Here is a 16,186-nt window from a genome sequence, read left to right on the forward strand (position 1 = left end):
GGTGTTTTTGTGTTTTCCTGGGGATATACTGAAGCCCATAGAAGTCTGGCTGCTAAAGGTTGCCTGTTTGCCTGGGGCCACACTGAAGCATGTGGAGGTTCTCAGACCTGGAGTCTGCCTGTTCCCCTGACTATGATGAGGCATGTCGGGGGTCCTGGTGTTGGTGTTTGTCTGCTCCAATGTACTGGTGCTCAGGATCTCCCTCTGGTTTGCTAAGGTGAGTCTTGCTGCTGGCTTTCTGGAACACTGTCCTGGACTGCATTCCCTTTTACCCAATTAAGATAGACCTTTCTTGCAGATCTTCCAAGTTTCTTAGATTCAAAGATTGTTTCACCCTGTCTTTTTGCTGGTTCTTCTGTTGCAGGATTTGTTTTGGGATCCTATTTTATATTTGTTCGGCGGTGAATATGGGAGAGTTATGGCCATTTACTGCTTTTTCCACCATCTTGGCTCCCTGAAGTGGAGTCCTGGGCACTGTCCACAGTTGGAGGTTTTAGGAGGAGCTCTGGGTTCTACCTTTCAGTCAGAGAAGTAGAGGATACCAGTGGATGGACCCTTGTAGGATTACAGGGTTACTGGTGAAGAGATAAAGTAAACATGTAGTTGACAATGTCAGTATGATTTTGTGACTTCTAGCTCCATTTGGCAGCACTTCAGTAGGAGCAAAAAAAAAAGGCTGATGGTAAGAGTAATCCAGGTTTGGGGTTGGGTTAGGCTCCTAATGTGTGCGAAACTCTGTGCTCCACTGTGTATGTTAGGGAGATTAGGAAAATAGTAAAACAGCTGGACAAGATAGGCCCTGCTCCCACAGAGCTTTTAGTCTAGTAAAGAAGGGACAGAAGCACTTTACAGTGATTATCTTTGTTAATCCTCACAACCACCCTTGGAATTACATGCTATTATTATCTCCATTCTTTACAGTTAAGGAAACTAAGGCAAGTAGGTTATATGACTTGCCCAGGGTCACACAGCAAGTTAGTATTTGAGGCTGGATTTGAACTTGTTTTCTTGTCTCCAGGCCCAGCACTCCATGCATTGCATCAGCTTGCTGCCTCTTAGTAAATAGGAGGAATAAGATACAAATAACTAAACTACAGAGAAAAATGTGACAAGCATGTAAGAAGAGTACCAAATGCCATTTGCGATCTGAGGAAGAAAAGATAATTTTGGGAAGAAGTTCGTGTCCATGAACTCTCCATAGAATATGTGGCATTTGAGCTGACTGATTGATAATAGGCAAGTCTGATGGCCCACAGAGTTTGTTATTGAGTCTTTTTTTAAGTACTGTTTTATAACCTTCATGTATTGTCCATCTAATGAGTTGAGATGTAAATGGGCCCTAATAAGAAGGACGCTATAAGCTTAATAAAATAAAATAAAAGATCGCTCATATTTGGCCTATGGTGTATAGTGATGCTTCATAAATATTGAGAATTGGTGCTAGCTTGACCCAGAAGTTGAGGAAATCCTTAACTTTTGAAGTTCTTGGTTTAGAATTGGCACTTAATTTCAAATTGTATTTTCCTTTCTTAAGTGTAAGAGCTTCTAAGTTTTTAGAGGGTAAATAATTTCTTTTTATTTTATTTCATTAGAAATCCTGCCAACTTTGTCTTAGTTATTTCAGATTTTCAAATGGAGGAATTAGGCAGTGGTGTTGGAATTCAAGCAATTTTCATTTATTTTCTTCTCCTTTCCAGTACTTGATCAGCTTTCATTTGTGTAAGCCAGAGAAACTCACCATTTTGCCTTAGTGGGATGGAATACAACTATTCATTTGGACAGTGTGGAGCTAACTTTTATTGCAGTTGTTAACTCCACTCTTCTTTCTCATCCACTTTAGGGAACTGGGAATTTTCTTCCATGGGGCTTAATACTGCTTCCTAGAAGGACTGGATTACGGGGTTTGAACTCTTAAGGCAGGAAAAAGAAATGAGGCCAGTGAGGTAGGAATGAAGAGAAGCAAACTTTGGGGTATGAATGAGTGAATGAATGAAAAGCCCTTTATTAATGACTTACAAGTGTCAGATGTTGTCATCATCGTTGTTATTCAGTCGTGTCCAACTCTTCATGACTCCATTTTCTTGGCAAAAATACTTAAGCGGTTTACCATTTCCTTCTCTAGCTCATTTTACAGATGATGAAGCTGAGCAAACAGGGTTTAGTGACTTGCCCAGGGTCACACAGCCAGCAAGTGTCTGAGGCCACATTTGAACACAGAAGAATGAATGAGTCTTGTTTCTAAATCCAGCCCAGCACGCTATCCATTGTGCCACCTGGCTGCCCCTTATATGTATCAAAAAAAGTAAAACAAGATAATCTCTGCTCTCAAGATGCTTACATTCTAATAAATGGTGACAACATTATAGAGGAAAATTCAGCAGCAGATGGTAAGGCCTAGGTGTTTTTAGAGTTCACTGACAATGCAGATGGTAAGGCCTGGTGATCTGGAGGAAGAAACAGCAGGCTGGTAGATAATAAGGCACAGCCATCTGGAATACACAGCTGAGTTTGGAGTTAGAGACACATTTGGTACAGAAAACTTGGGTGTAGGGGAAAAGACACTGGATTTAGAATGGGATGACCTAGGATTGTATGGAATCCTGGTTTTGCTACTTTACTATCTTTGTTACCTTGGATGAGCACCTTCACCTCTCAGGGCCAAGATAGTTAACCTCTTTGATCTTCCAAGATTCCTAATAGCTTCAAATTCTATGATCGAATAAGATGTTTAAGAGGGCAGTCAGTTACTGATGCTTTGATCTGGGCCTGGCATACTGTGGCCTTGTTTCTGCAAGGTATCTCTTAGACCTCTAATCAAGGGAAGGGCTTCCAAACCACAAATGAAAATATAGCTAAAGGGGAACCCAAGACTCCATGCAATGTCTAGACTCTGAAGAGACTTTGGATTAAAAAGCCCTCATGAGAGCCTCTTGTGGAACATGAGTAACCACTGAATGAAGGGGTCAAAGACTTGCCTTTGTTAAAAGTATGTTGAGGGAAGAAGGAAGGGAAGGGCATAAATTTCTGGTAATGACAGCCCTTTTAATCAAAGGGTTCATTCTTTGTGTTTGGAACACTCTTTTGGGCCGGAAAGAGCACAGCTTTGCCAAATGGAGAAATGGAGGCACACTTGGCCAGAGCAGGAGTCTTACCTTAGCTAATGTTGCTAAGCAGAAGCCTGTGGACAGGGAAGGGCAGGCAGCCCTTGATGGGGATACATAGCTGGTGAGTAAGCATTTCCCCTTAAATATGCTTTTTTCCCTAACTCCTTTCATGAAACATTGAAAGAGTAGGGATGTCTTTGACTCTTTTTTTTTCCCCCTCCTTTGCTTCTCAGAGGCAATTAGTCAGTCACTAAAGTTCTGTTGGTCCTCTAACTCAGGTCTTTTGTTTCTGTAGCTTCATGTCCACTTCCTTTTTGGGGGCAGGAGGGGAGGAGTATTGAATACCTTTAGTGAGTACATATCCTTTTTTTGTGAAAGCAAACAATAATAATAATAAATCATAAAATTGTTTAGGCAGGAATGTTGACAAGTCATGAAATTCAGTATTTATCAGTTACTTTCTTTTCCCACTCACTTAATAGTGTTTTATTTTTTTTCCAATTACATGTAAAGATAGTTTTCAACATTCACTTTTTATAAGATTTTGAGTTCCAGATTTTTTTTCTCCTTCCCTTCCCTGCTCTCTCCCCAAGACAGCAAGCAATCTGATATAGGTGATGTTCATGTCCACTTCCACTGCTCCTATCCTAATTCAGACCTTTGTTACTTCTTGCTTGTACTATTGCAGTGGTCTGCCAACTAGTCTCTCGTCTTGTTCAACCTCTGCTACATACATTACCAGTCATCTTTCTGAAGGCCAGCTCAGTCCATGCTTAAAATATTTTAATACTTTCTTCTTACCTACAGGATAAATTCCAGATTCCTTAGCCTAGCATTCAAAGCTCTCTTTGATTTGCCTGTAAGCCACCTTTCTAGCCTAGTCTCATATTACTTCCCCTTACATACTCTTTGTTTCAGTCAAATTGTATAACTAACCCTTTGCTGACTAAGCCTTTTCTTCCATGTTTTTATTCTGGGCTGTTCCTTTTGTGAGGAATGCTCTTTCTCCCATCTGTACTTATCTAAAACCTACCTATTTCAGGAGAGCCCAAATGCCACATTCTCCAGGAAACTTTGCCTTATCTTTTTTAGCCAAAACTTATCTTTTCTTCTTTGGATCATACATAGTGCTCTGTACCATTTTAGGCACTCATAATATTTTGCCTTCTGTTGTAGTTATTTTTATCCATGTTACATATAAAAAAACTGAGGCTGAGGAAATGGGAATAATAATATTTGCAGTACATGCCTCAAGGGTTGATTTTAAATATAGGGGTTACTCTGATTATTATTGTACTTGTTTGTTGGAGGTTGGCTTTCTGTAGGAATAGGGCCATGGGGGCCCTAAGGAGGATGCAATACATATGTCTAATCCCAGAGTAAATCATTGAACCCTAAGGTTGAAAGAACTTTAAGAGGTCATCTAATTGAATCTTTTGCTTAATGATTATATCATTTCAGTATCCCCAGTAAGTGGTTATATTGTGTACTACTCAACAAAATAAAATATTTATATGTAGGTAAAATCAGTTTAGTGAATGTAAAATACTGCCTTGAGAAAGGAGAAGTTAGGAGATCTGACTTGGAGGTCAGACTCTGCCACTAGTTTTCTAAGTGAACTTGGTCAAATTACTTCCCCCTCTGGATTTTTAAAGTTTCCTCATCTGCCCTGTTGAGTTGGTTAGACTAGATGTTATCTAAGGTCGGGTCTGGTTTTGATATTCTGTGATTTCTGGAAGATCACCATACTGACCACGGTGATAGAGAGCTTCTGAGATGTTGGTGTCTATAGGAGCCTCATGTATTTTTAGAACCAGATAGCTACCATATTTCTCTACTTGTAACTCTGTAGCCACTGAACGTGAGACACTGCCAGACATAACATTGTGACGGCAGAGAAGGAGAATCCAAGGCTTGGGGGGCCCACCCTGCCTGGACCTGCTCTCGTGATAGCCTGCTTCTCTATAGTTCTTTGTATTCTGCCTCAGTCCGTACTGTTTGCACAGGGCCCAACTCAACATTGTAGCAGCTGCCATTGTTGCTGCATCGCTTTTGGTGATGATCATCCTGTCCACAGACACTGTGCTGGCTGGGTAGAGGTGAAATCTTGTTGGCAGAGCTGGGCCCTTCCCCTGAGCCCTACATAGTAATTTGAATCTGAGGGCTTCCAACAGGAACAGTTTGGCTTTTAAATCAGTTATTAGAAGCTAGGCACTTGAGTTCCAGCGTGCAGTGTTAGCTTTAATTATCTGGGTAGTTATAGCTGTATATTATGGAAGTCAGGCAATTAGATACGTTCCTTGAAGCTATGGAGAAATTGCCGGCTATCAAGTGGAAGAGTACCCAGGCAAATCTGATCCCTGTTAATTGCATGAAACGTTCAGCAAGTAAAAAAAAAAATGCAGTTGTGTATATCACACTGCAAAATGTTATGAAAACCAAAATGATTAAATGAATAAATTTTTCTGAACATGACTGGGTTTTGTTCCTTCCCTGATGAGAAAAAGGTGCTCTTTCTAAAGCCACTACCCTCCATGACCTGAACTGCTCTAGTAAAGTGCTGGAAGTTGGTGAACTTAAAGACTGTGCTTCCTCATGAAGTTTCTCCATCTCTCCAACTAGAGGAAATCAGGCACCCAACCATCACCATCACTTGTAGCTGGGAGGAGCAGAATGAGCATAAACTTAGATTCAGTAGCCTTGGGATCTAATACTAGTTCAATATTTAAATTGCTCTGTGACCTTGGGTAAGTCATTTTCCTCTCCTATAAAAGAAAAGGATTGGATCAGAGGTTCCCAAAGTGGGTGATGCCACCCCTTGGGGGGTGCTGGAACAATCCAAGGGGGTGGCAGCATTCTCAGGTGTATTTAAGGGGCGTTGAATAAAAATAAGGGGATGATGGAAGCATAAGGAGAGAAGAGAAGTTAAAAATTTTCAAAACCATTTGAACATGTTTCATCTGTTGTGTAACAGAGTTAAAGTTGTAGTGATTACGTTATTTTTCAAATTAACACACAAAATGCAAGTTATAACCATTCAGTGGTCAAGTCGGCCCACAGGTATTAACAAGCGTTGGCAGGTGAGTGTGTCAGGCATTGTGAGGAAGTCCAGCATGCATCAGCAGGAATATGTGTGTGTGATGACTTGTTTACAATATGATACCATACATTTACATGACATGATATTGCATCATCAAATTTCAATGCAGGGAAAAAAACCACAAATTCACAATAAATTATTAAATTTAAGATGTCATTTAAAAACATGTTTTATGTATTTTTAAATGATGCAAATTTAAAAAAAACCCACTAAAGGGTTAAAGAAAGTACATTTCTAGGGTAGGGTTGCTGATTACTTTTTTTTTTTTTTTGAGAAGGGAGCAGTAGGCCAAATAAGTTTGAGGACCTCAGGTTTAGATGATCTTTAGTTCCTTCTAGGTTTCATATTCTGTCCTTTATTTTAAAGACCTTTCCAGCTCTGATATTCCATAACTATTTGAATTTTATCAACCTTTGGATATATCCTAAACTTTATCATCCTAAATCTTGGGGAGAGGATGGAGTTATTTTAAGGAATCCAAAATTCTAATCTAATAATTGGCTAAGAGGAAGAGTTAGCACTTCCTCTTGCCCAAGGTATTGCTGGCTTCTACACTTGAAAATTGCTATTCAACTGTTATTAGGCTAGAGCTCTGTTCAAACTTTCTTCATCCAGGGCAGGTACCTCAAGAGATCGGTGAGTATTAAATAAAAAGAATTGGAGGAATCATCATCTGCTGGCCAAATCTGCTTCTGACCCCCCAGTCTTCTGAATCAGTGTTTGAAGGGAGATACCTTTTCCCAGGAGCAGATCTTTGTAATTGAACAATCAAAGTGTCCTGCCCATTGACTTGGGAGGGAAACTGACCAAGACATTCTCCTTCCTTTCTCAATGAATTCAGTGCTTGACTCAATCTCCCTCTCTGCCTGCAATCCTGTATTCACACTATATATGTGTAAGTTTCTCCCAGTACCCTAATTTCCCATTGTACTTAATCTAATTTTTCACTTCTAATCCTTTACTCCACCTCAGCTGCTCATGGGGTAGTCTTACTTGATTTTGCCATCACCCACAAGTGTTCGAATTCATGTTCAAGAAATTAAAAATTCTTTTATCTCATTGCTTCATCTCTCCCTATGCCTATAATCCCAACCCTATCTTTCTTCCTCCCTGTAACCCTTCACTTCCATCCCAGTACTTTTCCAGGCCATTACCCTGCTCTAGCCATACTCTTTCCTTCCTTCCCAGTCTTTATTCTTTAGTTAATAAGTTCACTCTCACATGATCTTGAGTTCTGAATCCCTTGGTCCATTGTCCTATTGCTGGTTACACCTCGCCACATCTCAACCCTGACTTAATTATTAGCCTCCTCTCTTCACATGCTGCTGGACAAAATCATAAAAACTATGCTTCCTATGTTCACTGCAAGTTTATGTTATCTAATTTCAGCTGAACCCATAGTGCACCAAGGCAGTCCATGTAGTCCTTCCCCATGGATTTGCTGTTCCACTGACTACAGAGTCTTTTGCAAACACTCTCCTTTCCTCAAGCCTCCTACAGAACCTTCTCTACCTGCCTCCTCACCCAAAAGAGAACCTTGCCTCATGCTTCACTGAAAAAACTGAGGCTGTTCTCTGAGCACCAGCACTTCTCTCCCCTTCATCAGCTCACATTCCTGTGACATCATCTCCCACCATACGGTCTTTTACTTCAGTCTCTGATGAAGAGGTGGGTGTTTCTCCTTGCCAAGGCCAACTTTTTGTCCCTATTCTCATTCCTCCCTACTAATCTTCATTCTCGCTTTATCTGTTATTTCCTTAGACTGTGAGCTTCTTGAGAGCTGAGAATGTCTTTTGCTGCTTTTTGTATCCTCCAAAGTTCGAACAGTGCCCTGAAACATAATAGACATTTAAATAAATGCTCATTGGCTGTCTCAAGTCTCCCTTTATCCCTAAAAAACATTTGCTAGATCAGGTGTGGGGAACCTTTGGCTTCCAGGCCACATGTGTCCTTCTGGGTCCTTGGGCCTTTTGATTGAGTCCAAGTTTTACAGAACAAATCTTTTTAGTAAGGGGATTCGTTCTGTGAAGTTTGGATTCAGTCAGAGGGCCTCCCTTGAGGACCTAGAGGGCCATATGTGGCCTTGAGGACTCAGGTTCCCTACCCCTGACCTAGGTCTTATCATCTTCCCTTCTCAGCTAAACTCCTAGAAGAAACTGTCTGTAATTGGTGTTTCTACTTCTTACTATTCTAGAGATTCTTCAGGCTTCCTGCTTCATCATTCAACTGAAAATTTTCTGTCCAAAGTTATCAGTGCTCTCTTAATTGCTAAATCCAAGGGCCTTTTCTCAATCCTCATTCTTCACAGAATCACAGAATTTAGGGGACTTCATTGGCTGTCTATTCCAGCCCACATATGAAAGAATCCCTACAATAACATACTGGACAAGTGGTCATCTAGTTTCTGCTTGATGACCCTCGAGGAGGCAGAACCTGTCCAGCCAAGCATCCCACTTTTAGACAGCTCTAATTGTTTGGAAGTTTATCAATGTCCTTCTTAAACTATGATGCCCCAAAAGAAATCTAATACTAAGATAAGATTTTACAAGGATAGAGTACAGTGGGATTATTGCTCTGCTATTCCTCAAAGCTAAGCCCCTCTTAATGATTGCTCTAACTTTTTGATTACCACAGAAAAATTGCTATCTATTCATTGCTCCCCCACTTTATATTTGTAGAATTATTTTGTATGTGTGTGCTCAAATGCAAGACTTTACATTTATTCTGATTGAGATTCTTCTTATAAGATTCCATCAGTTCTGACCTATTACTACTAACCTTCACCTCCTGGATATTCTGTCCTCTCTAGGCTGTTGGGATTCCAATCAAGTCTCCTTCGATCCTTGTCACACATACTAAGGGTGCTCCCCCAAGACTTCTCCTGTCCTCTCTTCCCTTTTCTCTCTTTAGTCTTTTAGCTGATGATCTCATCAGCTCCTGTGGTTTCAGTTATCATGTCTCTTCAAATGACTTCCTGATCTATATATCTAGTCCTGGTGTTTCTTCCAAGGCCCAGCTGTCCTGTGTGGACCACTATATCAAGCCAGGCTAACTTCAGCTAACCATCTCCACCCATGCTTCCCTTTCCCTCACCCTTTCTTCTTTTTGAGTTCTAAAACCATAGTCAAATCAATACTAGCATTGCACTAGAAAACTCTTCATTCTCTACTCTTACTGTTTCCCTTATCATCCCTGTAACTTTCCAATCCAAAATGCCCCCTCCCTGTTTACCACTCCCCTTTATATATTTTATATATTTATATATTTTATATTCCATTGGAATATAAACTCCTTTTTTTTTCCTTTTGTATTTGTCTCTAGCTCTTAGCACAGTGCTTGATGTACAGTAAACACTTACTAAATGCTCATTTATGCATTAATACATTCATTCTGCACACATCTCAAACTCAGTGAATCCAAAACATTGTTTTCTTCCCCACCCTAACAATCCTGACTTCTCTGTTATTATCAACCTCTTTTCCTTAGTTCTTCCCATGTAGCAAATCCATTGCCTAGTCTTATCATTTTTACCTCCACAGTATCTCTCTATATTCCATTTTGTCAGCTCACACTACCACCACCCTGAGTCCAGCCCTTATTACCTCTTAAAACCCTCCTGATTCTTAAGCATATACTCCAGTATATCCTTCACATAGTTTCCAAAATGATTTTCCTAAAGCACAGGTTAGCCATATCATCTTCTACTTAGTAAATGCCTCTGGCTCCCTATTTCCTCTAGGATCAAATATAAACTCTTCTCAACCTGTCCCCTTCCTCTCTTTCCAGTCTTCTTTCATATTACTTCCATGCTTACTATGATTCAGGCGTAAGACTATATATTTAGAGCTGGAAGGGACCTTAGAGACCATCAAGTCCAACTTTCTCAATTTAACAGATAAGGAGGCACAGAGAGATTAATTGACTTCCCTAGAGACACACAGACATAAAGTGTTGAGGTAGGATTCGAACTCTGATCTTCCTAATTCCAGGACCAGCTTTTTATCCATCATGCTGCCGAGCTGCCTAGACTGTCCACCCTGTCCCTTTCTTACAGAGGGTGCTCTGTCTTCTGTCTCTGTGCCTTTATAATGGCTGGCTCTCACACCTACTTTGCTTTTCTTCTGAGAATTTCTGGTTTTCCTCAGATCTCCGCTCAAAAGCCACCTTCTGTAATAGTCCTTTCTCAGTTCTCCCAATTATAATGGTGCCTTGTCCTTTGAGGTTATGTGTATATATACTTTATATGTATGTTATGTATGCCTATTTATGTACATGTATATTAGAATGTAAGCTTCTTGAAGGCAGGGAGTATTTTTGTTTTTTATCTGTATCCCCAGTACACAGTGCCTAGCTCGTAGTAAACACTTAATAAATATTGATTGATTGATTGATTGATTGATTGAAATGAACTGTCAGATGGGACTCCTCTGTACATTTTCCTCTGGAATCCTTCCCCACCCCACCCCCCCCCTTTTTTTTTTTGACCTTGGCCTGGCCTGTCTGCTTTTTTCTCCAGCACCAAGCTTACATGCCTTACGGACTTCTCCATCCAACAAAGTGATTAAGACCCGTTACAGGATAGTGAAGAAGAATTTTCCATCTCCATTCAGTCTTCCACCTTTCAACGTTCCCAGTTCCTCATGGAGATCCAGGCGGCTTGCAGCATCCAGGTAAGAGAGCTGAGCACCACACTGATATTTTGTTCACTCATTTTTCTTCAGAATCACAGCAAGGTGCTATCTTGGTCATCTCTAGGGAAGGGGAAGAACTGGGCCCCAGGTGCCAAAAATATTGTGACTCTGAGCAGACCATATGGGGAACTTTTTAAACTCTACAGTTCATTAGCTGGAGAATTGCTTAATTTTTCTGTTTGTTTAGCACTTTCTACACTCTCATTAGTAATTCTGTTAGCAGGCTAGTGGGTTGGGGGTGCTGGCTGTAATCAAGAGTGGCAGTTCCCTATAGCTATTCAGGGATGGGAGGGGAGGAAAGAACTTTATCCCCTATGGAATAGTTCCTGATGAAACCATAAGAAAATGAGATTCTCTTTGGCATTTCTATCTTTCCCCTTACCTTCCTCCTTCTTTCCCTACTCAGTCTTTCCAAAGATCACTTTACAGAGAAGAATTGGAGAAACTTGGGCATAACCATCAGTTCTTGAAGTCCATGTGTCCATTGCCCTGGTCAATATATTGATATTTAAAGGAGATAAAAATCAGACTTCTCTTCTTCCCTCCACTCCCTTGCCACCCTAACCATCTTTCTAGCAATTTTAGGCATCCATACATTGAGTATTCTTCAATTCCTCACTCTGGTACTATTTGGAAATACTTAAAAGACATAAAAAATCCCTCCGATTGATGCTAAAAGAAAGTGACGTAATCTGAATTGCACCTGCTTGACCAAGTCTCAGTAGCTGATGGTTAGAGGAAAAGAACATAGAGCCCTTTTCTTATAACTCACTTTCCAAACTCTTGCTTTTATGCACCTATGCACCTATGGGTGCATGCGTGCGTGTGTGTGTGGGAAGAATAGTTTATATTAGGAGGCAGGTTAGTCTCATTGCCTCTCAGGATCCTGGGAAGAACTCCAACCTTTGATTTTTGTTGAAGAATTCATTGAGACAACTTCCTGATCTGAAGATCTCCTTTTTCTGTATCACACAGGGCAAAAAATAGATTTCCCTAGGGATGCTGCTTCCACACCTGCAATTTTTGCTCCACTTTTTGCTTTAGGCCATAAAGGCTAGACCTTTGGATTGCTTTGAAGGTCTTCTGAGTGAGAGCTCTCCTTTTATTAGTGGAAAATGGTAAGAGAAGGAGTGATAATCCTTGATTGTAGGATTGGGCTGTACCACCATCATGTTCTTGTGCATTTGCTATATGGGAAAGAATACGAGATATGGCCAGAGCAAATTCATTTTCCTCCTCAGTTGTCCTGTTAGATTGGATCAGATACACGTGCAATATATTTGTCTCTTTGAACTTCCCCTTGTCCTTCCATTGATAACGCATGCCCAACTTAAAAAGTAGCTTTTTCTCATAATCCTGGTAACATCCGTGTCCTGTATCTTCCAGTAACCTGGGTAGTGCCTATTTTGGGCCAGCCGTTGCTAAGCTTGGGCCTGGAGTGGTAGAATAGCCACCTTTGTGGTAACCAGGTTGATTATAGTTTGAGCCCAATTTAAGGAGACCAGGAGAATAGTGTTGTCCAAACCCCAGGTCCCTCTAAAGCAAGGGTCCTTAGAAACTATTTTTGTGTCATAGACCATTTCTCTGAATAATGGTCTTAAATCCATAGATTAAAATATGTAGGATTAAAAAGGAAACTAGTTCTATTGAAATATAGTAATCAAAATATTTTAGAGGAAAAAAAGATCATGGACCCCATGTTCAGAACCCTTGATTTAAAGAATCTGTTCAACTCTCTTTTCCTAAAGATCTGAATATAGTCGCCTGAGCCTGTGAAGATAGGATGTCCCTCTTAGGCTTCTGGGTTGTTGTCACAGGCAGGTGATTCTAGTGCTATAAGGCAGCTTCTCTTTCCCTGGCCCTTGCTTGGTTTGCTGTCAGTAGTATTTGTTCTGAGGTTTAATGGTCCTAGAACCATGACCTGTCAGCAGAGCTCCTGGGTGGAAGAGCCCAAAAAGAGGTTCTTTGGGTTTGACTAGTAGTAGGAGGGTAGAAAGCATCCCAAATTGCTAGCCTAATGCTAGTAAAGGATAGTCTATAAGTGATGAGTCTCAAAGGAGGCCATTGGTTCCCAGGGCTAATCCCTTTGCTGTGGGATTGCATTAAACTTCACCCTGCTGCTGACTTTTCTGGAGGCAATAGCTAGAAGTATATTTTAAATTAATTTTACTGCACTTTTTGTAATATTTTTGTTTTAAATAGATTTATAAGCAACTTGGGGGCTATTTCTACAAATTTATGAAGATAATTTTCACTCTCTCGATAAGGTTAAATTTACACCTGCTATTTCCATATTAATTCACATTGCTAAGTGGATCTAATTTTCTTCCGTTCTTCTATCTAGTGAGCATGGCCTTTCCTAATGCAATTTCCCCCTCACTAAATCACTGTGATCGGGAGTCATGATCGAGTTAAATTAACTTAAATTAATTTACTTAATAAGAGCTCCAGATCATTGTGAATGAGGTTAAGATTTATTGATTCTTACTCTCATTCCTCCCCCTTATCTCGGGTGGTGTTTCAGGGCCCCATGGCAGTCCCTTGCCTGCCTACATATCCTCTCTACTATAATATTTTCCATAGGACCCTAGGGCAGCCCCAGTAATCTTTTCTTTGGGTGTCATGCTGTGTTTGCATAGGAACAAGGTGGGTCTGTTAGCACCTGAAGCTGATAGTTTGCCATAGGATAATCTTGATGTATGGTTCCAAGGATCATGGTAGCTGCTAGCGCTTTTCCTTCCATCTTGTGCTTCTTCACTTTTTACTTTCCCTGCCTTCTCTTTGGAGGAGGTTGGGGACCGGGACTGCAAGTTTGGAATCAAAGGTGATTGACTGGGCTTCATCGCACTCCTTTCAGTGTCTTTCTTTGTTATAGGTATAGCAGCCAGTCATCATATCGTTTCATTGATAGGCTGTCAGAACAAGGTAGCGAGGAATATCCATATACTTGTGATCATACAGAGATATATTGATCTGACCCAGAGAAGAGAACTAAGCTTTTCCCTGTGCTAGTCATCTAGCCCTTGGAAGTGGACAGCCTTTGTCCACTCTTGGTGGCTGTTGTGCTTTTCCTTCTTCACATCCTCTTCCCCATAATTGATTCCGCTAGGTGGCCAAGTGCCTTGGACTTTGATCTCTTGTAGGACCTTCTTTTTTTCCCCAATCACCTTATTGTTTTTAGCTTCAGCCTCATTTCTCAGTTTGTTTCAAGGTGAAAATCACGCTGGTAGTAGCTCTTGAGATTAGGACAGGGTCCTTGCAGAAAGACAGACTTCCTATAAGGGAGAAAAGTTTAGGAAGTACTATGTCTTATGGGAACACCACTGAACACGAATTCCTTTGCCCCATGAGTTATCCATTTCTTACAATAGCATTAGCACCCCATCTTTTAGTCCTGTATATTGATTGGGTGGTCCTTTTACAGTATACTTTAGACAAGCTCAGCAATTTGACCATAAATACCTTTAGATTCAATTTAGGAGAATTACATCTGAGAGAAAGAACAAGCTTGAATTTGTGTTTATACACTCAGACTTACACATACTTCCTAGCTAATGTTTCCCATAGAAACCAAGTAGGTAGCATGTATAATTATTTTTTTAAAAATAAATTTATATTGATGTATTTTGTATCTTTTTATATTACCATAGTTTTCCCCAGTATCCCACTTCCCCTTTCAGAGAGTCATCCCATATAGCAAATAGTATTTTTAAAGATTAAAAAACAGGTAAAAAATTAGTATAACTGATCAGTACGTCCAAGAAGTATGAAAGTATGTGCAATGCGAATACATTTGTAGACCTCTCACCTCAGCAAAGGAATAGAGTGAGATTGTCTTTTCAGAGTATTCTTTTGAGCCAGCGTGCTTAATTTTAATGCGCCTGAGTCTGTGGAAGTAAGTTATAGAATCATAGAATGTCTGAGTTGGAAGGGTCTCAGGGCATCTTGTAGTCCAGCCTATACTTAATAGGTATCCTCTTTGTAGCAGCGCTGACAAGTAGTCATCCAGGTTTCACTTGAAAGTTTCCAGTGATAGGAAGTTTTATTGGAGAAGTTTTATAACAACAATAACAACAGCAAAAAACCCCAAATCACTAACTGTTTTATCTGTGTCTTTTAAAATCACCACCATCGCCTTCTAATATCTGTCCCCTAACTGTTCATTGTTAAAAACAATAAAAAATATAGTTGAGCTAAATTGTATTAAAAAATCAACACATTGGCCGTGTCTGCCCACACTCCTTATAAGCATTTGCGGAGTACCTACTATGGGCCGGGTACTTTTCTAAATACTTTATAAATATTATCTCATACCTCACAGGGTAGATGTCGTTATTACCCCCATTTTACAGTCAAGGAAACTCAGGCAAACAGAGGTTAAGTGACTTGCCCAGGTCACCCAGCTAGCTAGTCAATGGCCGAGGCTAGATTTGAACTCAGGTTTTCCTGATTCCAGGCTCGTTCTCTATCCACTGCACTACCTAGCTATTAGTAGAAATTCACTATCTACCTTCTGAGACAGTCCATTCTGCTTTGAGGCACCTTTACTTGTTAGTAAATTTTTACTTATTTTAAGCCTAAAGTACCTCTTGTAGCTTCTTCCCATTGCTGTTCTCCCCTCTGGGATCAAGCAGAAAAAGTCCTATCTCTTTCTTCATGACAACCCTTAAGGTACTTGAAGATTGTTATGTCCCACATAAGTCTATTGTCCTCCTGATTAAATTTTTTAAAATTTTCAGTCCTTTACCTAATCATCATTTGGAACACTCTGCTGAGCTCTTTGTCATCCTAGCTACCTTCCAGCTGATTTCAATGTTTTTCCTAAAATTTGACTCTCGGAACTGAACAGAATATTCCCGATGGGGTCCAGAAGACTACAGTACAGCTTCAGTTTAGGCTAGCTTTCTTTGGCTATGATGTCACGCTGTTGACTCATGGATCTTGTAGTCTACTAAAACTCCCAGATTTTTTTTCAGACAAGTTACTGTTTAGCCATTCTTGTACTTACTAAATTAATTTTTGAACCTAAGTATAGGTTTGCTTTTTTAGTTAAATTTCATCTTGTTTGATTTGGCCCAGTGATCACTCATCAAGATCTTTTGGACCATGATAGTTCTATCTAGCCTCATACCTTTGCATCATCTGAAAATTTGATAAGTATGCCATCTGTACCTTTATTTAAATTATTTATAACTTTATTAGAACAGAAAAGGGGTGCTTGCTGGGACAGTATGAGAGGATAGCAAATGATAGTGATGGCAAAAGAAAGAAAAATGTATCTGAGATGTTTA

At 40.1% G+C, this 16,186-nt stretch overlaps 1 protein-coding gene across 2 annotated transcripts in view; it reads left to right on the top strand.

Annotated features, from left to right (window-relative positions):
- The window catches only part of ZC3H3 (zinc finger CCCH-type containing 3), a 525,055-nt gene that overhangs the window by 229,742 nt on the left and 279,127 nt on the right, over positions 1-16,186 (top strand). For both annotated transcript variants that reach the window (XM_036767808.1, XM_036767816.1), the window contains exon 4: positions 10,721-10,874. In XM_036767808.1, the coding sequence (XP_036623703.1) occupies positions 10,721-10,874 (154 nt within the window). The remainder of the gene's footprint in view (positions 1-10,720; positions 10,875-16,186) is intronic.

This window comes from Trichosurus vulpecula, chromosome 1, assembly GCF_011100635.1.
Source record: "Trichosurus vulpecula isolate mTriVul1 chromosome 1, mTriVul1.pri, whole genome shotgun sequence".
Taxonomy (NCBI): Eukaryota; Metazoa; Chordata; class Mammalia; order Diprotodontia; family Phalangeridae; genus Trichosurus; species Trichosurus vulpecula.